The sequence below is a fragment of the Falco naumanni genome, chromosome 9, assembly GCF_017639655.2.
Source record: "Falco naumanni isolate bFalNau1 chromosome 9, bFalNau1.pat, whole genome shotgun sequence".
Taxonomy (NCBI): domain Eukaryota; kingdom Metazoa; phylum Chordata; class Aves; order Falconiformes; family Falconidae; genus Falco; species Falco naumanni.
The window spans coordinates 7,607,361-7,631,091 of NC_054062.1; the positions used below are offsets into that span (position 1 = coordinate 7,607,361).

The 23,731-nt window shown below is 54.9% G+C and overlaps 1 protein-coding gene across 7 annotated transcripts; it reads left to right on the top strand.

Moving 5' to 3' along the window:
* The first annotated feature begins 3,689 nt into the window (after positions 1-3,689).
* On the top strand, positions 3,690-22,783 carry EGFL7 (EGF like domain multiple 7). 7 transcript variants are annotated; one of them, XM_040607758.1, is made up of 10 exons: positions 3,696-3,856; positions 8,649-8,717; positions 14,275-14,460; positions 16,175-16,297; positions 16,524-16,636; positions 17,370-17,465; positions 18,857-19,021; positions 19,931-19,995; positions 20,359-20,521; positions 22,536-22,783. In XM_040607758.1, exons 3-10 carry the CDS (start codon positions 14,381-14,383, stop codon positions 22,556-22,558), a joined length of 828 nt encoding a protein of 275 aa, XP_040463692.1. In that variant the 5' UTR covers positions 3,696-3,856; positions 8,649-8,717; positions 14,275-14,380; the 3' UTR covers positions 22,559-22,783. The 7 variants fall into 7 exon arrangements, with proteins under 7 accessions (XP_040463687.1, XP_040463690.1, XP_040463692.1 ...); XM_040607753.1 differs by having other exon boundaries at positions 3,690-3,856; positions 20,359-22,783; XM_040607755.1 differs by having other exon boundaries at positions 3,723-3,741; positions 20,359-22,783.
* Positions 22,784-23,731: the final 948 nt, after the last annotated feature.

Below are 23,731 nucleotides of genomic sequence, written 5' to 3' on the forward strand. Positions count from 1 at the left end.
CGGGTGCCCTGTGCATCCCATGTGCAGCATTTTCAGCAGCTGGAGAAATCAAGAGGTTGTTAAAGCATGAGGATGGCAGCCCAGGTTCAGTGGAGGACAAGCAACTGAAGGTTTTGCTTTTCCTGCCCTGCTCCCCAAAGAGGTTCGGATTTGAAATACCATTTCCTCTTACACTTTGATGCTCAAGCAAGCATCTTCTGCTTCTCCTGAGAAGAGAATTAAACCCCACAAAAACTTCACAACACCTAAAATTAGGAGTTAAATTGATGTAGCAGGTTTCACGCAGGAATCTAAAAGCAGTTCCTGGTTGTTAGTTGAGCAAGCAGCACAACATCCCTGTGGTGGGACTGGCGCTTTTATTATCTGACGGTGAGAAAGCAGGCAAGGGATGGTAAAATAGGACCTGTGCAGCCTGGATCCCATGCCCACACTCAGTGGCCAGGGACCATTCCCAGATGCAGTGTGCTCCCCAAGAAGTCGTCACTCAGGGATTTGGAGTGGCCCAAGCTTGGAAACATTTTGCATGGTGTTTCTAAATCAGACAAAAGTCTGGGCTAGTTCTGGGGGGGTGCAGCAGCGCTTTATGCTGGCTGAGGCTCTGACCCTCTCCTTCTGCAAGCAGCCTGCACATCCCTGCCAGACACAGCCGGGCTGCCCTTGGCTCACTGCGCTGGCAAAGCTCTACAAACTGAAGGGGTTTTTTTGCCATCTGATTTTGATTGCTGCATAGTAATTGACTTTATTATTTAAAGTATCAAATGTTGCTGTGGGACAGCATTTTCCCTGATACTCACGTGTACGCTGATTAAAACCTGACTGACTGCAGCATCACAGCAGACAGCAGCATGCCAGCAGAGAGCAGCTCAAAAAGGCCAATAAAACAAACCAGGCAGGATTTAGTTTCTCAGGAGGAGTTGAAACTCAGAGGTAAAAAACACACTTAAGAGAAAAGTTCCTGTAGCAAAACCGTGGAGGAAAACTGATCATAAAGCAAACATGGCCTCAAACTTAAAGGGATCAGCGTGGGCAGGGAATATTCAACGGCAGCCACATCAGCTGACAGGAGAGCAGCATGCCACACTAATTGGCTAGTGCTAATGAGGAGCTAAAGCCCTCTCCATCCCCTTACTCAATTCACGCCTGAGAGGCCCTGAATGCCACCGAGTGGGGCAGAATGGCCAGAGCAGGCTGCACAGACTTCGGAAAAGCATGTGTCCTGGCTCCCGGCTGCCTGCCCATCTGCACGCTCTGCTTTTGGTGGGTCCCACTGCCACCGGCCACCGTGGGCTACCAAAAAGGTCACCTTGTGATGGCTGGGGAGGCTGCCAGGGAGCTTGTGCCTCAGTGTGCGCTGGAGGGGCTGCCAGCAGGAGGTTTGGGGACGATGGGGAGGTGCAGGCAGAAGCGGGGCTGGAGGCATGGCCGTGCATGCCCGAGTGTGCAGCACCAACACCCCGTGGCTCCCTCCCTCCCTCTTGCACACCATAACTGAGCCTTGGCTGATGCCCAGGTTTTCCCCAGCACCAGCTTCCACTGGAGGATAGCAGCGGCTCTGCAAGATGAAGCGTCATGATTTCAGATTTAAAAATACCTATTCATATGGTCCCTGCTGACCACTTCCTGCTCCAGCAGCTACTACTAAAGATACTGGAGACGGGGTTTAGTCTTTGGGAGTCTGAAGGAAGCCTTTTCCACACATCCTTTTGCACTCCCGTGGCTTCACTGCAGAGGCCAGAGCAGTCCAGCTCCGTGCTCAGCTGCACGTGTGCATGGAGGTGTGGGTGGCCAGTGTCCCAGCTGTGCACCGCGACCTGTGTTCATTCTAGGACCAAGGACACAGGAAAGATGGCACAAGGCCAAGTGGTGGTTGTTGCAGCCTGATAAAATTTGGGTCTAGAGTTTTCCCCAAAGTTCATGGGCTTCAGTTTTGGGGGAGGATGCTAGAAGCCTTTGTGAAGGCTCTGTACATGTGCAGGATTAAGCCTGTGTGTCTGCTGATGGTGGAGAAAGCTGTCAGCTCTGGACCTGAGTTTCCAGTGTCCAGCATTTCTGATCTGAAACGAGCATCCAGTGCTGCCTCTTCTTGCATATGGTGTTGTTGTCCATGCAAGCCCTGTAACTTTCCACAGGGAGATGCTGCTTAAAACTTAGCTCAGCACTGAGCAGAAAAACAGAGGGAGACAGACCTTCCCTACAAGTTAATGTAACATACGCACACAAACCCACACAGCGTTTCATGCACAACCAAGCACAAACACACTCTTTCGCCTGGAAGAGACTCCCCTGGACAGATGCACTCCCATGGAGTTCATCAGCTGGCAATGCTCACTGCAAGCAGCACGCAGTATATAAAATCACCTATTCCTGGAGAGGATGAGTGGCAGAAAACAGCCTTTTAAAAACCAGTCTGCCAAGGAAAACAAGTGGGGTCTTTCTTTAGTCATGCATTTATATAAATAAACACAGAATATTTTGCAACTCTCAGGGGACTTGCCCAGAGTAATACTTTGCTGAATAAGGGTGGGAGTAATCCTTTGCTCAGTGTAAGCCTGCGCACAAGCACTCTGTGCTGCGCAGATCAGGAGGACCCAGGCGTGCGCGGCATGAGCTGGGGCTGCAGCTCTGCTCCAGGGGAGCCCCAGATGACACATGTCCCCAGACCCATGCTGTGCACTCTGCCAGGACAGAAGGAAGATGTACAGGCTTCTGGGGGGGTCTTGTTGCCCCCACCTGCAGGCAGCAATGGCCTGGCAGCCACAGGGCTGCTTGCTTGGCAGCCTGATTGCACCCACCGCCACAGCCCTCATGTTCCAAACCATCTCCTTTCCTAGCATGGTCTGGATGAGAGTTTCACATTCCACTTAAAATTGTACTATTCCAAGTCACACATACAGACATGTTAAATTTGAAGTCTTAATCAGCTTTGCATCAGAATAGTCTTGAAAATTAGGGCGCTGGGGTGGTTGTTTCCACACTTCTTTCTAGTGCCCATCGCTGAAGACACCATCTTTGCTGGGTGATGTCCTGCAGGTTTAGTGGCCCAAACGCCATGTACCTCACTCTTTCCTGACACGGGGACAGTGTCACAGCGATGACAAGCCATCCAGCAAACTGACTTGACTGCTGCGCTGTAACCCAAATTTCAGGGCATCACAAATACCCCCAAAAGAGCTCCATTGGTGCCTAACGTCAACATGGCTCCCTCTTAAGATGGCCGCCAGCCCTGCCATGCTTGGCACAGGTTGTGAGGGAGGCCTTGGCGCTGTGGGGGACACCACCAGACCCCATCCACCCCCTCTGAGGGGGAATGAGAGGTGCCTGGGTGGGCGCTGCTGAAATGTGCCCCACGCCAGCGAGGCAGGAGGGCAGGGGGCAGCAGCCATCTTGGGCCTGGTGTGAGGTGCAGGCAGGGAGCCCAGCCGGGCAGCCCTCTCCCTCCCCATGTCCCTGGGGACGCGTGGTTGCCTCCTCTGCATTTTGGCACCCTGTGGCTGTCCCCGGTGGGCACGGTGTGGGGGTACCGCCCCACGGCCCCTCTCCCCCTCCGGGTGCGGGGCGGCCGTGTTTGTTCTCCTCGTGGCGCCCGTTATCAGCGCACAACACACACAGGAAGTCCTGTCTGGGATTGTCCATCCCCGGCCTGATTTATACAGGAAGAAAAGCATAAAAAGCCGCCCTTCCACCTCAGCAGCCACCTCCTGCCTGTGCGCGGCCGGCGGCCGGCCATGCCGGGGGTGCGAGGTGGGTGCCCAGGCCCGCCAGAGCCAGGGCGGCCAGGCAGGGATGGCCGCCGGGAGCCACGGGGGAGCACGGCGGTGGGGCTGCTCCCGGCGCAGCAGGGGACGGCGGGGAGCAGGTACCGTATGAGCCGCAGCCATCACGGCAGCAGGGATGGGGTGGGTGGGACGGGATGGGGAGCTGGCACTGGGGGCAGTGGGAGTGTGACCTCGCCAGGCCCGACGCTGTGAGCTCCAGGTGGGTTTTTGCCTCTGCTCAGGCAGAGACGATGGCGGGAGCCTTGGGGGCCGGTTGGACATACAGCACTGGGAAAGGGCTGCCAGAGCAAATGGATTTTTAAAGCATCCTTCGGCTGCTCCCAGCGAGGCTGGCTCTGCTGTCAGCCATGTCACGTGCCGAGCTGAGGAGCCTCTCCAGCACCACTTTGCTCAGAGCAGAGCCCAGCTTGCAGAATTACTATTTTTAATTCACCTCACTGGCACTCAGACTGTTTTCCAGGAGCAGAGAACTCAGAAGGTAAATCTTACCTCCTGTGCATGTAAAGGAAGGCTGCATACACTTGCACAAATACCTGTGAGACAGCTGGAAATTCTTAGCAAATCTCTTTCCCTCCCATAACTCATTCTCTTTTTCCATCTGCCTGCTCTCTGAACACCTTTGATATACCACTATGTTGCTCATCCTTCCACCTGCGCTGCCTCTGCCCACGTGCAGCACACGGTGGTGCCACTCACCCTTGGCATGGCGGGACCCCGCACCGTGACACCACGCTGCTGATTTCAGATTGCACCACGGCAGCATTTGGCCCCTGCACAGGTGCAGGACAGGTGGGCAGGGAGCATCCTTGCTCTCCTGCAGACCTGAGGCTTGCCTTGGCTGGTGGCCGAGCCTGGAGCGTGCCGGGGGGTGTGTGCCAGGAGCTCAGCAAAGCCTCTCAAATTGATACCCGTGGAGCTGGGCGATTTGCATGCTGTTTTCAGATACCTGCAGGCTTGTGGGTCCCACCATCCTAATCTGTGTCATTACACAAGGCGAGCAGGAGGCTTTCAGTGAGGCATCTGGGGTATTTGGGGATAAAAGGCTGACTGTGGATAGGAGCAGCTGGGATACCAGGCACTGGCTGTGTGGGAATATGAAGTAGGTCCACGGCAGTGAATGGCTTTTGGTAGAAATAATCCAGCATACTTTTTCCTAGGGTTTAAAATTCACCGAATCAATTCACTGGGCTGAGAATCAAACATAAGGAGAAATAACAAGGCTTTGTCAGTGATAAAATTAATTTAAAAGTGGTTTGGGAGGCTCTGCCACCGCTTGGGAAGCTGTGCGAGACAGAAGCCCAGATGTGGTGGCTGGACTCTGAGCCTCCTTAAAAATCCGCCTCTCCTTGGGGTAGAAGCAGAAAACACCGAGTCTGCCCTGGCAGATTTTTAATGTTATTCCCTGTGATCTAGCATTCATTCTGCTGATTGAGTTAGTCCCCCTCTATGCTTTTAAACTACCAGCTCTGCACAAGTTTCCCTAGAGGTAAGGAAGAGAAATTGAATCTGGGCTGCACACTCATTTGAGCCATTTCCCAGACTCAACTGCTGCAGATGGGGCTGGCTCTGGGGAGGCAGATTTACAAACTGCAACAAATTAGAGTAAACGAACCTGACTGACAGTCACATCAGCACCAGAAGGGCATGGCAAAACACAAGGGAAGATTTAACCTGAGGTTTCAGACCAGACAGAGAAAGAAAAGGGTCTCTGCAAACAGAAGAGGACAATCAGAAATGTTGTTTCACTCTCCATCCTTTCTCCCAAAGTGAACACTTGGATTCCCATCCTGCCCGTAGCCTGGGAGGTGGCTGCAGAGAGGAGCTCTGCTCAGTGCAGGTTTCCAGAGCTGGAGACTTTCTTCTGACAGGGAAGGATAACTGGAGCAAAACTCCAGCTTTGTGTGAAATGCTCCCTCCTGAGCTGCTCACTGGGATGGTCGTGATGAAGGGACCGAGCTGTGCGTGCAACTCACAGCTTTTCCCATTGCATTTCCCATGCGCTCCTTGGGGAGTGATTCACTGGGAAAATGCAGAGGGGAATGGTGGGGTGAAGGACCATTCCCTGATGACTAATGCCACTTTTTGCCAGGGAAATTTCATAAAAAGCTGCAAAATTTGGTTTATTCCTGGGTGAGATTAATCACTTGCCAGCTTCTATGCAGCAGCTATTACTGCCTAAATGTAAATAAGAACTCATCTGTGTGCACATAAGAGAAAATAAACCTGGCTACAGGATGTTGTCCTGCTCACACATTTGTTTTTGCACAGCTACAGCTAGGCTGCTGTATGTCTTTACGGTCACCTTAAGTTATAAACATATCGGTCCGGTCCTGAGATACTTAATGCTTGCGAAGTCCTTACTCAGGCAAAAAAAACCTCACTTTGTGGGAATCAGATCCCAGTCATAATATGCATAGCGCTGGGCAACTGGTGACGACAGACCAAGAGCTATGGGCCAAGTACTTTTCTTGGTTTGACCTGCTTTGATCCCACTGACATCAACGGATGCTTCTAGATTTCCACTGAGATAACTGGTCTGCAGCTGACACAACCGAGAACAATATGGGACATAATACAATAGTGGGAGGTTGTTTTCCTTACAGAGGTCTGTAGAACAGGGGCTGCTCCAAAGTTTACAAACAGCTTTATGAAAAGCCTCAGCAGAAGAGTTTGTCCTAAACCAGGAAAAGCCATTCCTCCTTTTTTCAGAAGCACCAAAAATTCCTGTTGCTTTAGCAAGTGCTTCCAGTTCTGTGCAATACCCCGCAGAGGCCAGTGAGAGCCCATTGTACACAGCAGGTATGGGGTCAGCCATGGCTTGTAGTAGTTAAAAAGTTTTGCATCTGTATGTGTGTCACTCTTCTGTTTATCTCCCCATTCATCTCTCTCTATCTGCCACTTCAGCATCTCTAGCCCCAGTCTGGGGAAGCGTTCACGTGCTTGGGCATCTCCCATTTACCGTGATGGGCTGCTAGCGCTCCTTTCTCAAGAGAGGGTTCCTGATGTGGGACTTTAGTGCTGATTTCCTATTAATTTTCCTCTGTTAATCATTCCTTTTTCATGCCTCCAGAACCAGAGCAAAGTTGAGCCCCCTCACCCCAGCCCCAGACACCCTCACATCCTCCGAGCTCACCTACCACGCAGGGAACCGGCTGGCAGCACAGCCCACACCTCCAGCCCTCAATCCACTAGGGATGCTCTCAGGGTGATGTCGGATCTCGTGCCGCTGCCCGGGCAGGTGCGATGTGCTTGACAGGTCTGCAGGACGGGCTCTAGGAAATGGGGAGGGGGGTGAAAATCTCCCCCTCGCAGCCAGCCTGGTGCTCAGCCCGAGACCTGCTCCGGGCCAGCACTCAGCGTGCCTCGTAGCTCACACTGCTGGTAAAACCAGTGGGAGACAAGGAGATTTCGACATTGTAAAATCTAAGAGGGAGGCTGGGCAGAAACATTTCTTTCTTGGCCTGGAGACAAGCATTAATATTAGATGTCGTGGGAGTACATTTCTAGTGTTCAAGGGAGAAAGCTTTGGAGGAAACATGTAAAACGCTGGTCCAGGGAGGACTTCAAATTCAGACAGACTTGCAGTCAGGAGCCAAAATCCCTTACTGCCTTTGTCGGAAGCTCATCACACCGATACTAACTGAGCCAACAGATCTGATCTTCCCCCTCTCTGAACTGGCATAACTCCTCTGCTTTCAAGGGAACTTTGCCAGGCAGCATCCTGGGGGATTTCCTCCCAGCATAATGAATATTAACATATAAGACACTGAACCCTCCCTAAGAACAGAGGATTAAATGCTCTTTTAATGGGCTATATGCAGTTCTTAAGCAGCTGACATGGGCACTTGCCTGAGCAAAGATTTGACCCAGTAAATGGAACTGAAAAGCAAACATTTTGCAATTAAAATACTTGCAGAATTTTAAAATGCTGCAGTGCACTTAGGGAATAATTGTGTCATGGCTGAGAAGGCTTTAACGTAGACCTTGAAAGATGGCATGCTCAGTCCTGTGCTGGGTCATATTGTCCCGCAAGGGGCTGAAGGATGAGTGCCATGAGGAATGCTGGGTGTCAACAAATTAATCCCCTTTCTCACCATTAGATTTACATCTGGGATCCCAGGGACTCGTGCAAAGGTTGCCTGGGCAGTTAGGGGTCTTTGTCCTTAAATGAGCATGTGTGTGTGTGTACTGAAAACAGTAAAATATAGCGTTGGGGTACAGGGGGGGTGATCACAAATCAGTGTAGGGGAACTTGGATACATCCAGGAGAGTGTAAGCAGGAATGGGGCACCCTGTTCTCTTGCGCTTTTGGAAAATCCCAGCCTTGGGCACTAGGAAGGGGATAGCTGGAGGGGATAGCTGAGTGGTCAGCAAAGCCCTGCAGCTACATTAGGTGGAACCAGGGCTTCTGCCCTGCTCAGCCTTTGCTCGTACCCCTGCTGAACCCCAAAGGGTGTGAAGGCACTGTGGGTCTGCCTGGCCTTTCCCATGGGTGTCACAGCAAGGTGATCTGCACCGCAAGTTTGTGTGAGCAAGGGGAGGATCAGGACCCATAGGATGCTCCTAAAACTCCCACTGTGCAGCCTGCACTGCACAGCAGGGAAGGCATGGGCTTCTCCGTGCCCTACCACGGCTATCACAGTGTCCGTGCCTCTCCGGCACACCATCGAGCCTTTGCGGTGTGAGCTGTGTGCCAATGCCAGACACAGGTACGCTGTGGCCACGATCCTACTTTCATCCTCCACCCCACTCTGCAAGGACCTTTGGGAGCATCCAGGGAACCCCACACCAGGTCCATCCACACCAGCAAGTCACTGATCTTTGCCTGCATGACAAGGGGGGTGTAACAGCAGGCTTTTTCTGTTCTAACAGTAAGAAATCAAGATGCTCCTTAAGAAAAGGATCCCTGCCCAGGGCAAGTGATGGAGGACCACGGATAAGGTGAGTGTCTTGGTGGCAAAATTAAATCTTGTGCTTTCAGTATGGTCAGATGGAGGAGCTTTCCATTGGCTTCCAAAAGCATTTTGCAATTATTAGACAAGTTGGGTATCAGGCTCTGATCATCTCCCCCATACACCAGAAAAAACAATAACACTTTCTGCATAATGAGATAATTGCCGTCCCTTCAAGACTCTTGGGAAAAGTTGCCTGTGCTTCATGCTTATGAGATTAAGTGAGCTGAAACCATTCCCCAGAGGTAGGCTGGATCCAGACAGTGAGCAAACATGTTTGTGCCTTGTGAGATGCTGCGTAACACGGAGCTGCACTTCCACCAGCATCATCAAGCCTCTTCCTTGCTGCTGGGAGGGATCCCATCTCCCTTGCGCTCCGTCCTCCCAGCAATGAAGCTCCATCTTCACCAGCATGTCCCAGAGCCAATCCCCCTCTGCTCTGCTCCCTTCCCCAGGGAGGATCTCACCAAAGCAGTTTATGTTCCTTTTACACCCGTCCACCCGAAAGCCCCATGCCAACACACCTGGCACCCATCAGCCTCCCTGGAGGGTGCAGCACGACCTGAGGCAGCTCCAGTTCAACCAGCAGCCTCAGCATATCCATTAGGAAATACAGGGGATGGGCCAGTGATCTCAGTTGCTCTTTTGGAGCCATTATGGCTTAACTGGTAAATAATTCCTTTAAATGCTTACATGCTTTCAAAAAAATTGCAAAGCTTAATGGGAACAAATATTCCCAGGGGGTTGTATCCTGCCATTCATTCGCACATCAGACCCCTGCTATCTTTAAGGCTAGTTCTGTGCATGGGCAGGCGCCTAAGTCATTTGAAAAACAATAAGCCTCTGTACTCTAATTTCCCAGAGAAAAATGCAGACAAAACAAGTGGCAGTTTGGCACAAACCGAACTGCAGAAATCGCTTTGATAAATAACTGGGCATTTAACACAAGAAGCCTGTAGGCAGCTGGGGGGTTGGCCTGCCCAGCCTGTCCCAGGGCAGGTGCTGGCAAGCCAGCAGGGCTTCACCCTGCGTGGGGCTGTCTGGTGCCTTTGGGTGGCTCTCCGGGTCGATCCTCAGGCTGCTCCACAGCTAAGGGGGGATCCAGGGAATCCTTTAAGCATCCTTTAGGGCTCGCTACAAACCAGCCTCCCTGTCCTGGCAGTTTGTCTGCTTCTGGAGGGCTTTGCTGTTGTAATGAGCTCGTGGGGGGCTAACGGGGCACGGGGACATGCTATGGACTGGTGCGGCGTGTGAGGTCTGCAACCTAGGGAAAGATTATGTCCTCTTGGGGAGTGCAGAACCACAGGGTTTTTTAGCAAAAAGAAAGAAATTTGCCCTGGCCACTGCACTGGTGATGGACTGGGAGTCTAAACACCCCTGGGCAAGGGGCTGTGGGCTATGGTGGGATCTCCCTCTCCTGCCATTAATCCCCTGCCCACGCAGGCAAGCTGATCTGGGGAAGGGGGCGGGGGGGGCAGGGTCTTGCATCCTCGCAGTGTGGGGCATGCAGAAACGGGCTGGCAGTGCTGTGGGGTGCAGCCTGCCGTGGGGAGCCTGCAGGTAAGGCTGCAGATCAATGCCAGGGCAGGGAACCCCTGCAATCCCATCTCAGTTGGGGCCAGCAAGGCAGCGACAACATATGGGGCAAAACACCAGTGTGTGTCCCCACCCTGGGCTGGGCTTCTCCAGGGGGTCCTGCCCTGTCCCTGCATGTCCCCCCTGCAGGACCAGGCTTCTCCAGGGGGTCCTGCCCTGTCCCTGCTTGTCCCCTCCGCAGGACCAGACTTCTCTGGGAGGTCCTGCCCTGTCGCTGCGTGTCCCCCGGGGAGCCGGGGCACCTCGGCGGGGGCGCGGGGGCAGGTGGCGGCTGGCGGGGGCCGGCGGGGCGGGGGCAGGCGGAGGCTCCCCGGGCCCCGGCGCTTCCCCCCGGCCGGGAGGCTCCGCTTTCCTCCCGCCGGGAGCTCATTGGGCCGGGGCGGAGGGACCGGCTCGGGCCGGGGGAGGAAATGCGCGGGGGGCCGCGGCGCGGCGGCGACTCCGCGGCTCCGGCACCGCCGCCGCCACCGGTGAGTCCCAGCGGGCGCCGCCCGCGCTCGGCACGCCCGGGGGGGGCCGCGGCCGCATCCTCCGCCGGGGACGGACGGGGGGGGGCGGGGGACGTTTCGCAGAGCGGGACTCGCTGCCGCAGCGGGAGCGCCCGGGGGGTCCCGGCGGGGAGCGCGGGGGCGGGGGGGGGGGCGGCCCGGTAGGTGTCCCCGGGGCGGCGGCGGCGGCGGGGCTGCGGGCAGTGCCCGGGCTCCGCCTGCCGCGGGGAGCAGCGCCCGGGGAGCGGGGCTCGGCCTGCTGCGGGCCGGGGTGCGCATCCCTGCGCCGGGCTCCGCCGTCCCCGTGTCCCCACAGCCCGCTCCCCGGTACCGGTGTCCCCGCCGCCCGCTCCTCCGTCCCCGTGTCCCTGCAGCCCGCTCCGTGGTACCCGTGTCCCTGCAGCCCGTTCCGTGGTACCCGTGTCCCTGCAGCCCGTTCCGCCGTCCCCGTGTCCCCGCAGCCCAGTCCTCCGTCCCCGTGTCCCTGCAGCCCGCTCCGCGGTACCCGTGTCCCTGCATCCCTGCTCCGCGGCGCCTGCATCCCCGCAGCCCTCTCCGTGATACCCGTGTCCCTGCAACCCTGCTCCGCGGCGCCTGCATCCCCGCAGCCCGCTCCGCCGTGTCCCCCTCCCTGCTCCACCGCACCCACATCCCTGTGGCTGTGCCCCGCGGTGCCTGCATCCCAGCCTGCGCAGGGGACAGCTGGAGGTGTTTGTAAGGGAAAATCCATCTCCCCGCTGTGGTTGCTGACCCTCTCCAGGAGGGTTTGGCTCTAAGGGCACAGACCGGATCCAGTGCACAGCTGGGAGTAGCAGTTTCACCTGTAGAACCAGGCCAGGCTGTTGCTGTTGCGTTCCCGTGAGGGTAATTGCATCCTCTTGAGGGACTGGATTCATTGCAACCCTTGGCAGACAGACCCCGATTCCTGCTGCTGCCATCAGCTGGAGTTTTAGCCTTGGTTTCATGGGAAGAACTGGACAAACCACTGCTCGCTCACACGGTGGGTTGTATTTTCCCGTTGGTTGCTGCGGCCAGTTATGCAAGAGCAGACTTAGGAGAGTTATGGGAACATTTCTGGCTGGTGGGAGAGGGACCGCCAGATCACAGAAGCACGGGGGAGACTTTGCTGCCCCCCTGAAACAGCACAAGCTCAGAGGCACCCACATAGTTTCACTTGCCAGACCATGGGGCTTCACGTCTTCATTTCAGGGACTAGAAAGGCAGTGACAAAAAACTCTGGATTTGTTTTCTTAAGCATGAAAAGGTTTTCCTTAAGTTGTGGGCTTTAAGAGTATTAGAATAGTAGTGGCAACAGGTTGGAGGATCTTCTGTGGCTTTAAAGAGGCTGATTTTCATAAATTCATGAAAAAGACAAGTATAGACTACCATGTTTCCACTTTTGAAACTTTTTCTGGTATGAAGCAACTATAATTTTATGACCCAGAGGGACACTGTGACCACTTGAGGTAGGGCAATGCTGCTCCATATCAAAGCAAAAAACCAAACTGTATATTTTAGACTTGTGCCCTGTGTTTCTTGCCTTCCCCATAGGGAAAGCTCCCACAGCAGTCACGGGAATCCTGTGGGAGGATGGAGATGGTTGGCAAAGTTTGACTTAAGAGACTTCTGGAGAAGCACTGCTAGTCTGGGCATCTGTGATTGTAAGGAAAATATGTGTCCCAGTATAGCCCTGGGAAAAGCTGGCTGGCTGAGCAGTGGGGAGTTAGCCCATCTGTGCACACTAGTGTCACTGGGATGTCTCCAGGAGGACTGGGGAGAAAGCAAGTTTCTTCACTATATTTTTAAATCCTTCCTGCAGAATGACCAAGATTCCATTTCCTGATGGTGGAGATCCCATATATTAATCATTAGAAGATGAAATTTATTGTTACGTTGGGAGGAGAATGGAGGACTACAGGCTTTTATCACCAAAATAATGCTTATACCCTCAAAGCTGGGCTTGTATGGAGATGAAGATGGGTCTGAGCACCTGCAGTTCCCTGCTGGGCTGCAGCTGCATGGGAGTAGCTGGTACCATGGTAGGAGCAGGGTGGGTGTGTTGTGACCTGGAGCCAGACCCTCAGCTTCTGCCAAGTTCAGGGACTGAGTGAGGTCCTAATTGCATTTTACAGCAATACAGTCAATTTGCTGTGACAAAAATCCTCCCTATTGCTCAGCCAGGCAGAGCCACGTGCCCTGCTCGTGGACTGAGATGAGTCCCGGGCTGGGTGAGGAGGGGAAGGGGCTGCTCAGCCAGCCATCCGCCTTGCTCAGCGCTATCACTGCGTGGAAATAAGCACAAGATGTTTGATATTAAGGGGCAGGAAGGCACCAGGCTGGTTTCTCTCCAGATGCGGGTCTTCACCTCTGCGTGCCTTGGGTTTCTTCACCTGCACAAAGGAAAAGATGTTACGGAGTGCCTTGGAGAAGGGCTTTGAGACCTGCAGGGTCTGCAGATTTGGAATGGTTATCCGTAACAACTTGACTTGCCATTAGGAATTGTCCCAAAGAAGTTTGAGGATGAGCCTGCAACTCTCCAGCCCAATCCCACTGCATATCACCTGGGGATTTTAAAACGTTTATTTGCAGCTCACCATATTTGCAGTTTCAGAAGGATATTTCTTGTGTTGCCTCCCTGTAAAGCCACTCCTTTTTCAAAGGTTAATTAGAAAAACTGATTCTTTCTTTAATTGGCATATATTTAAGGTGGCTTTCTTTATTTCTTCCTCCTTTAACTGCTGCCATCCGGAGGCCAACTAGTTTGTTTAAATTAGATACTGTTCAAATTAGATACTGTTATTGACCATCTTCAGCCTCGTTTCATATTTTTCCTTTGCTAGAAAATCAAAGCCTCTTTATTTGCAAGTCAGTACTGACTCTGCAGACGGTACATATGGCCCTTACAGCACTTTTCTCTGGCAAGAACTTGTATTTTAAAGAGAAGAAGATCAGATTTCAGTGTGTTATGTGGTGGGAAAAGCAGCTTTACAATGCTGTATGGATTAAGAAATTAAGGGCCATTGTTTTGCCCTCGCTGCCTGGAATTGGCAGGGTATTTCATGCGACACAGGTCCCTTCCCTGCCCCTCAAGAAGTGACTGTGTGGCCCCCAGCATCTCTTGTGTGCTGGGCCAAGCGTCCCCCCAGGGTCAATCGCTGTTGAACTGAGTGGGGCAAAGTGGGTTTGTGCCTGGAGGAGCACCTGCCCTGCCAGGGGTTCACGGGAACAACTTGGCAATGGCTGTGTCCCCGCTTCCCCTGGGCTTTAGCATGTCACACTGCTCTGTTGCCAGCAAGTGTGCTCCTGCCCCAGCCCCTTGTGCTGCCCTCGGAGGGCCTGTGCCGACCCAGCACTGTCCCTCTGATCCCGGCAGCGGGGGCTGACCCCGACCCCACGGCTCTGTCAGACGTCACCGGCTGGGACCGACACGGTGTGTTCACACCGCTTTTCTCTCGGTTGCAGGGTTCCCCGCTGAAGGGTGAGACATGCGGTAGGAGCCAGCGCATCCCACCAAAGAACGAGACTCGGTTGTGCCGCGCAGCCCTGGGTGCCGCGGGACGGACAGGACATGCACTGCATCGCTACCCTGATCTCGGGACTCCTCTTCATCCTCAGTGTGACCAGCACAGATGGCTTTGCCCGGGCAGGGTAAGCCCCCATTTAGTCTGCATCCCTCGGGTGTGCACATCTGCACATCACAGTGAGGTGCAGTGTGGTAAGAGCCCTTGTTCAGACAGCCGGGTTTCATGTGCACAGGCAGCTCACCGGGCTGGCAGGGAGGTGGGAAAAGGCTCTGCCGAGTCCTCTCGGGGCAGCCAGGGCTCAACAGCCCTTCGCTGGTTGTTTGCTTTGTCAGGGAAACAAAAAAACCTCTCAGAGAAAATGCTCTGGCTCTGTTTAGCTCCGTGCAGAGGACACAAAGACACTCTGAGCTTTTTATGTGGGAGAGTCAAAAGCTAATCAGGCCCTGAGCTGTTCATGAATTATTGTTGTGTCTTTCAAGCACATCCTTGCAGAAAAATATGTGTGCAATGTTGCTATCACACCAATCGAGCTTTGCAAACAAGCCATCAAAGGAGGATGCTGCCTCCCAGCTCTAAGGGGATGCACTGTCCAGGAGATGCAGGGGTGGAAAGCCCCAGCGATTGTTGCCTGCTGTGCCCTGTGTTCTCTGGGATGCTGCGGCAGCTGCGGTCCATGGTCCCATAAGCCCAGGAGTGGCAGCTCCTGTGATTCCCCTTCTCTTTCCAGGAACTGGGTCTGACAAGGCGCCCTGGATCCCAGCACATCCTGGGCAGGCACAGCTCAGCTCCCACTGGGCCAGAGCAAGCCCAGAGCTCAGTGCCCCAGTTTCTTGCACAGCCAAAAGGAGCTCGACTCAGCATCCGCCCCCCAGATACAGCTCACATTTTCTGCAGTTTGTTTTTACGTTGAAATACTCTCCTCTAGCATTAAACCTTTTGCATTCTGGTCATGACTAAAACCACAGGCTGAATTCCTTGCTCGCACGCACAGGCTGCAGCTATAGCTTTAGTCTAAATGTTGCAAAGCAAACAATTGCCATTTAAAAATTGCATCGTCTATAGCATTAATCAGTGAGGCTGAGAGGAGTTTTCTGAAGTTAATGGAAGCCATCTGATGTCCATGCTAATTCCCAGGCTTTTTATTCTAGTTTCTAATTGGGCTGGGAGGCTGAGATGAGTAGATGAGTTTCTCAGTGGGACTGACCTGCTTGGGCTGGAAAGTGTTGAAAAAAAGAGTTTTTTACCAAGACCACTTTGGCTGTTAACCTTGGGAAAGTTTTTGACTGGGTCACAGTTATCTTAGGAGGACTGGAGGGCGACTTTCATCTGGCCTTTACTGTTTTGTGGTGAGCTTGACCCTTCCTGTGAAATCATCAATTTTTTGGTGACCACAGGGGCATCCGTTTCAGGAGTGCAAAAGTCTCAGAAAGGAAAAATCCACCCAGAAAGTGAGTCATTCTAGGGGAAGGGAGGTGATGAATGGAAGGAGAACTGCTTTGAGTAAATTCCCCCTAAATCTGGGCCCCGACTGCTCCCCTGGGATGGAGGGACTGTGTCGGGTGAGTGTACGAGGAGGCATCAGCGCCTTCGGGCAGGGGCTGGGGAGGAGGAGGCCGTGCAGCCTGCAGTGCTCAAGCTTTGTGTTGCTGCCCTGAAACAGCTTGAAGTAGCCTCCTGGGTCACTTGGGCAATTAGCTGTTGCCGTTTAAATAGCCCTTTGTAGAGAGGAACTGTCAGGCCGTGCCCTGAGCTGGTGTAAATCGGTGGAGCGCCTTTGCCCCAGGGAGAAGCAGTGGGTTGGTTTTTAGCCGGTGTCTGATCTGCTCCCCTCTGCTCAGCCGCAGAGTCTGTGCCGCGACACCGCAGAGCCAGGCAGCCGCCTACACCGAGTCCCACGTCCAGCCCGTGTACCAGCCCTACCTCACCACCTGCCAGGGCCACCGCCTCTGCAGCACCTACAGGTGAGGGCAGCTGCCTGCACCACGGACCTGCTCCCTCAGAGGGAGCTGGATCCGTCCCAGCGACCCGAGGGGGCTGTGGAAGCGGGGAGTCCTGCCTTGATCCACGGGGAAGAGGCTCCTGCCCCTAGGCAGGGGGTGCCAGCGCAGGGGGGCTGACCCACAACAGGATGGGGGGCTGGGGGGCAGATGCTCCGTCACCCAGCTCAGCTCCATCCTTGCATTGCAGGACCATCTACAGGGTTGCCTACCGGCAGGCGTACAAGCAGATGTCCCAGCCTGTGGCCTCATGCTGCCCCGGCTGGAGCAGGGCTAACAGCCACACGCTCAGCTGCAACAGAGGTAAGAGGCTGCCGTGCCACCCCGGTGCCAGCGCTCGCCCTTCCCCAGGCTGGTGGGCCGGGTAGCTCATGTCCCTGGATGAGGCCCCAGCAGCCAGCTCTCTTATTCACCAGCACTTTGCCTGTCAGGCAGACTCTCCCTGTAGGAAAGCATTTAAATTTTTGGTGTCACAACCAAATGCGGTTCAATTTGTGATTAATTCCCAGCCTTTCTCTGCTGCCTCGCAGGCCTTTTTCCTTTGGGATCGCTTATTAACTTTATAGTTACCAGAGGATAAATAAAATGAGTAAGTCCTTGCTGTATAAATCAGTGGTAATGGAAGAGAAATGCTTTCAGGAGGCAATTGTGATGTACAACACAAAACAAATGCAAAACACATCAGGAGCTAGTCCATCCCCAGATGAGCTCAGAGCACAGCACCAGAGGCTTCACAGGACCCGCTGCTGCCTGTCGCCCACCCTCCCTGTGCTGGCCACAGGCATCTCGGCCTCTTCCAGGCTGCAAAACCGAGGTCCTGTTCATCCCACCCATCCTGTGACCTGTGCACCCCAGCCAAGTCAACCCCTCCACCGGTGCAGGGCTGGGGCAGAGCATCCTGCCCACAGGCTGGTGCTGGGGTGCATTTTGGGGTGTCTGTACATGCTGTGTGTGTACACGCATCCATGGTGGCAGGGAGGGAGCTTGGGACCCCCAGAGCTGCCTGGTGACACTGTTCTTGTGTTTTGTCTTGCAGCTCTCTGCTGGGTGCCATGCCAGAACGGCGGGAGCTGCACCTTCCCCGGCAGATGTGCCTGCCCACCCGGCTGGACAGGGCAAGCCTGCCAGACAGGTACTGGCCATGCTGCTCCCCTCCGGGCTCCCTGCATCGGCCCTGCCCCACTGCCAGTGCGAGAGCTTCTCTGGGAGCCACAGGGCTGCCATAGGGCTCTGGGGGTCCTCTGCCCATGGACCTGTCCCTTGGGGGGGGACAGGGACCAGCACCATGGCTCCTCACCAAGCCTTGGCACATGCCTGGCAGAGGGGTAACCAGTGTGTTACCCCTCCGCACGCACACGTGCACACCTACACGTATTGCTCCAGGGCAGTGATGCCTGATGGTCTGGGCAGGAAAGGACGGGAAACTCAGCTCCCAGGGGAGCTCTGACCTCCCTGTGGCTGCCTCAGTGCTCCCAGCCCTCCTGTGCAGCCCTGGCATCCACGTTGCCTCTCTGCTGCTGCTCTGTGCTGGGTCAGCGTGAGCAGAGGCTGCACTCTGCCGCAACTGTGCAGCCAGCAAAAGCCTTTCTGCAGAGCAGCTGTCGCACTCATGGAGTGGGCCTGAGACTGCATATTTGTAATCACCCATGTCCCTGGCTTTGTAAACTCTTGCTGTAAACTAAGGTGCCCATTTACTGCAGAGACTAAATCTGTAAACTGGAAATATCCAGGGGTGGAGGAGAAGCCTGGTGATCTCCAGGCACCGAGCTCTTTTCCAGCATGAAAGCAGCCTGATGCTCCTTGCCAGAGCACAGGGAAATCAGGCAGCATGGTCCAAACCCCTGCCACAGCATTTCCCGGCTTTCCACCCTCCAGTAAGGCAGGGGAGGAGTGTGTGGCATTGACCCATGCTGGGCCAGGCAGGGCTGAGCACATCGCTGACAGCTCCGGCTCCAGCGCAGGGGGGAAAGGATTTTCCCACTGCCTAAAACAGATTCACCCGGGCGTGGGAAGCGGTTCAGCTCATTTTGCTTTGTGGGAACAGCTTTAATAACTCCCCCGTGTGAGGAGAGGTTACTGGGTTTTGTACACACTTGAAAGGCTGATAGCTCCTCGCCACAGCTGGCTGGAACCAAAACCCCGGCCATAAATCCAGGATGAGAGCCAAGCGCTGCCTGCGCCCGCTTGGCCAGAGCTGGGACATTTCTGACCACAGCTTTTGTTTCTGGATCTTTTGTGGAGGGGAGCGGGCGGAGGGAAGGAGGCCAGATCCCCCTCGGGGTTGGCCCAGGTTTACTCCAGCCGGGTGCAAAAGCACTGGCAGGTCTTTTGCTCACACCCTGCAGTGCTGACAGCACCCAGACCTGTGCCCAGCACAAATGCCAGTTGTTTGGGGCGCATGGCTTGGGCACTTGTTGGGGTCCCATTGCATCCTCACTGTGCCTAAGCCCGTGCGCGCCCCTCGCCCCTGGTAAGTGCCTTCTCACCACCTCTGCCCTCGCTGAGCTGTAGCTGTGGTTTCAGACATGGACGAGTGTGCCAGCCAGAGCCACGGGTGCGGCCAGCTCTGCGTCAACACGGCTGGGAGCTACCGCTGTGCCTGCCGGGATGGCTTCAGCCTCACTGCCGACAACAAGGCGTGCCAGCCCCTGGTGCCAGCGCCCGAGCCCGAAACCTTCAGCCAAGCAGGTAACCTGTCCCTCCGTTTCAGCCCCTGGCTGCTCAGGGCCCTCAGTGAAAGCTGGGACTAACACTCAGCATTGCAGGGTGGCTGGAGCAGGAATGACAAGAGACAGGAGGGGGGGTGACAGCCAGAACCCCTCAGCTTTATTCTCAGTGACCCAGGAGTCCCTCTACCACCCAAACAACCTCTCCTGTGCACAAATCCGGCCCCTGGTCTGTCTGCAAGGGTGACAGAGCCTGGCTGTGGCTTGCGGTGTCTGGGACATGGCTGTTCTCTCCATCATCATCATCCTTCCTGCAGGGCAAGTCCGGAGCCATGAGGAGCGGCGGGCGCCGCTGGTGATGGCCCATTATTACTTTTGGTACGCGCTGTGACACTTCAAACTCGTACCGTGAGTAATAATGCGCTGTGGCCAGCACAGGCATCATGCAGTAAACGCCTGGGAGACCAGGGCACCGTCTGCACGTGCCCCACAAGCCACCTGCCTTTATCCCCTGTTCAGGGCCCTCAGCATGGACGATCCTTTGTGCACACCCTGGGACAGGGCAGACCCGGATGCCCACTAATCTGACAACATGGGCACGAAAGGCCAGGCTTCATCAGATGTCTTATCCTTTAAGCATCACCCCACTGCCTGAAAAATTCCCCACTTCGTTGCAGGTACTCCAGCAGCAAGGAGAGGCTTGTGCACGTTAGCAGCAGGACTAGATGCCAGTGCTTGCAGCAGGCATTGGATCCGATTGATGCTCTGAGGGCTGGTCCTGGCGGGGCAGACCTGGGGGGCTCACTAGGAGGGGAGCAGAAAGCAGCAGAGCTTGGCCTGAGCCCTGCAGCGATGTCTCTCCCCAGCACCTTCCGCTTCACCCCAGGCAATGGGCTTTTACTCAATGACCTTCTCTTGGTCACTTTTTCAGGTCCTCCCAGTGAAATGAAGGAAGAAATGGAAGACCTGAAGAGCAGAGTGGAAGCGCTGGAGCAGGTGAGCTTTCAGCACACGCCTCGGCCCTGCCGTGTCCTGCCTCCCCTGCCCTGTTGCAGCACGAGACCGCACTCAGCCAGCTCCCACCCGGGGCTGTTTGCAGCCAGGGTTTTCCTCCGCCCCAGTTCTATTTTTAACGTTGTGCTGGCCCCAGGCCCCAGCGATCCCAGCTGTGCTGCACGCTGCAGCAGCGCCCATGCAGCAGCTCTTCCAGCCCAGCGACCCTTTGAACACAACCAAAGCCCCACAAGCCGCTCGGCGTGCCGCCCCGGTGGGGTGCACCCCGGCAGCAGTGTGCTGCGTCCCGCTGGGTGGTCCTCCTGGCTGGGGAGGACACACTCACAGCTCCCCTTCTCCCTGCAGAAGCTGCAGTTGGTGCTGGCCCCCTTCCATAACCTCATGCCATCTGCACCGGAGGACGTCGGCGCAGACCCCATCAGCCGGCTGTCCCACTCCCTCCAACAACTGGACAGAATTGACTCCTTGAGTGAGCAGATCTCTTTCCTTGAGGAGCGGCTGGAAACATGTAAGTGCCTGGAAAAAGCAGGGGTGAAGTATGTCACTCCTCCCACACCGGCCACAGTGAGCAGATGTGGGCCAACGAGATCAGTAACACATATGCCATTATTAATCTATATCTCCCTCAAGCTCAGCAGCCTGTAATTAATAAAAGATGAACACAAACAGCCCATTAGCTTAATTTCAAAGCTGTTTCTATGGCTGCACCATCTGACTGCCTGCCCTTGTAGCAGCCAAAAATCCTAAGATCGGCACATGGAAATGTGGCTCTGGGGCAGAGACAGCCCACTCTGAGCAGCGGGTCACATCACGTAGTCATCACCCTCGCTGGCTGCATTCCCTTCCTGTACTGTTATAACTTAGTCCTTAGAAAAGGAACTCCAGCCCTTAGGAAATTAACTGTCCAAAAAGTCAATCAGGAAAGTTTAGGGAGCATGCAGAAGCTGGCAGATTTATGAGCCTGGGAAATTTTAGGCATTTCTTTTTGAAGCCTACAGACCAGTCCTTTGCCAAGCAGTGGACCAGAGAGGGTCTCGCAAGTAGCAGACTGAAGAAGGGAGGCTGGTGAGAGCTGTCATGTGTGAAATGGCTGAAGGCGGGGGGTCCTGCCCGCTGTGTCCCCACGGCACCACAGAGCAGGACAGGGCAGTGTCCCCTCGGGTCCCTGAGGTGTGTGCAGAGCCCTCTGGAGCACTGCAGCTTGACTCAAAAGCAGAGCACAAACCATATAACGCTTTATTTTGTTAGGCAGCTCTTTGCAGCTCATTTTCCCATTAATTCCAGCCAAACACGCCCAGAAACTAGGCATGGCTGGGCCAGCTCAGGAGCTGGTGTGCAGCAGCAGCAGCAGCCTGGTGCTCGTGGCAGAGGGGTGGAAAGTCTAAGGGGAAACTGTGTCAGGGCACATCCAGTCCCAGTTCACTGCCTGCAGTAATGGCTTAGATATAAAAGACTTCAAAGAACTTGTTTGAAGACTAAATAGCTGCAAATAGACACTTAAAAAACATCTCAGAAAGGGGTAATCATCAGAACCACCGAGTGTTCCAGCAGACAGAGTTTCCTAGTAGTGCCCTGTACATATTATTAGTGACAGCACCAAGGAATGTGAGCAGTATCACAAGGTAACATGGATTTATTCCAAGGGATGACTCCTAAGTCCTGAAATTAACTTCTGCCAAGCCTGTTCTGGCAAGCAAAACTTGTTTTTGTCCCTCTTATGGTCTTGAAAGTCCCTGGAGGACATGAGCCTGTCCTTTCGTACTCCAGCAAGCACTGGGGCTTGCAGGGCATCCCACAGAGAGCGAAGCAGCCATCCATTTTCTGTGCCTTGTGAAGCATGTCACCAATGAATGCTGAGACACAACTGCACTCTCCAATTATCTGCCCAGTGGGGATGTGTGTAGGGACTGAAAAACTTTTCCTTTAAACCAGCAGTGAAGGCACAAGGTCAGATCTCTTGAAGCCATAAATGTTTTAGCCCCTCTCAGTCTGAATTACCTGCAGTTCAGCACAGACTGGCAATGCTTCGCTGTGACACAGCCAGTCAGCAGCACGACAGGCTCACAACTGCATGTCGCTGTGCCACAGTTGCCCCGTGCGGTCCCTTCCCCAGCCCACAGAGCCCCCCGGGCACTGGGGACTTTGGGGACCAGCAGCACCTGCTTTCAATTACTGTCACACAGAGCCACTGGCTGTGTCTGCAGTGGGGACAGGCTGGTCCCAGCCTTCCATCCTGGGACAGCCAGTGTTATTGTCGCCCGTGCCTTGGGACGCTTCGCTCAGACCTTCCCAGGCCAAGGCGAGGACTGTGGCACACCAGGGAGGCGAGAGTGACGCTCCCAGAAGTGGCAGGACAGAGCCAGCCTGGGGCTGTTTGGCAAAGGGAAAGCAGCAAGTGTGGGTGACGCTCAGAGAGGCTGAGGTCAACCTCATCCTTCTTGGGGAAAGAGACAAACGAAACCCTGGCTAACAGCATCGCTGCATTGTTTGGGTGGTTTGTTTTTTTTTTTCCATCTTCCCAGGTTCCTGCAAGAATGAACTCTAGCAGAGCGCCCGAGGAACTGGAGCAGGCCCCAGGCTGGGGACAGAGCCACACCACCTACAGGAAGGCACAGGGTAGCAGAAGGCTGGTTTCCCATCAGCATCTCCATCATTTGCTCTTCCAGCTCACCTTATCAAAGGTCACGCCGTTACTTCCAAACCGGACTCTAAGCCCTCAGCATCTCACCCCCTTCCTGCTGGAGAGGCAGAAAATAAATGCCTTACCTCATGCCGTTAGTGCCTGTCCAGCTGTGCCAGAGAGACTGGCTGTACACGAAGCTGCGTGGTGCTTTGCTTTACTGGGCTTTTCCTTAGCGTTACCCTGGCACATGGGCTCCCAGGGAGCACAGGGCTGGCTGCGCTGCCTGCCCAGCGGAGCATGGACCTGGCCGGAGAGAACAGCTGCCCCCTGCCATGCTCCCCCTGCCTACTCCCACCCAAAAAAGGTGGGGACAAGCCCCGCGTTTGGAGGGCTACAGCCCAAAAGGGCTTGTGGCAGAGGGGACAGCCCCCAGCTGGGCATCAGAGCAGGGGACAGGTGTGACTGTTCCCCGCAGAGGTGCTGCGCTGGCTGGGTACAGGGAGCGGGTGCCCATCCCTGCAGCTCCTGTTCTGCTCTCTGGAACCAGCCTCCCTCCGGAAGCGCTGGAGGTGGCTGGGCCTCACCGCTGCTTAGTGTGGCCACTGCAGCAGCTTGCTCTGAATTTACCTGTCCCTGCTTGCAGTCCTCTGCACCATCCCTGTGCCCCACAGAGCAGCAACAAGGGTGATGCTTTTACTGGGGCCTGAAGGTGCGGAGAATCTGATTTCACTTCCTTTAATAGAAAACCTTTCCCTGTGACACTCCCATCATCAGTACAGATCAGACGGGGACAACCTGTGCCACTCAGTTTGCCAACAGGGTGAGGCCAAGGAAGGAGGGACAGTCCTTTGCATGCCTGGACTGGGGAACAGAGGTCTGGCACAGCCAGGTGTTTACACTGGCACAAGCACCGGGTGTTGAGTTAGCTGGTCCCTCCCAGACTCAACAGCCACGGTGCTGTCAGTCTGCGGCACACACCCCTACCTCCCCGCCAGCACTGTTTGCTCAAGCCCAAGGACACTGGTACAGCAGAGCAAACACCACAGACATGGTACAACACCTTCCTTCTTGCCTAGAGTGGAGCTGCAGGATGAG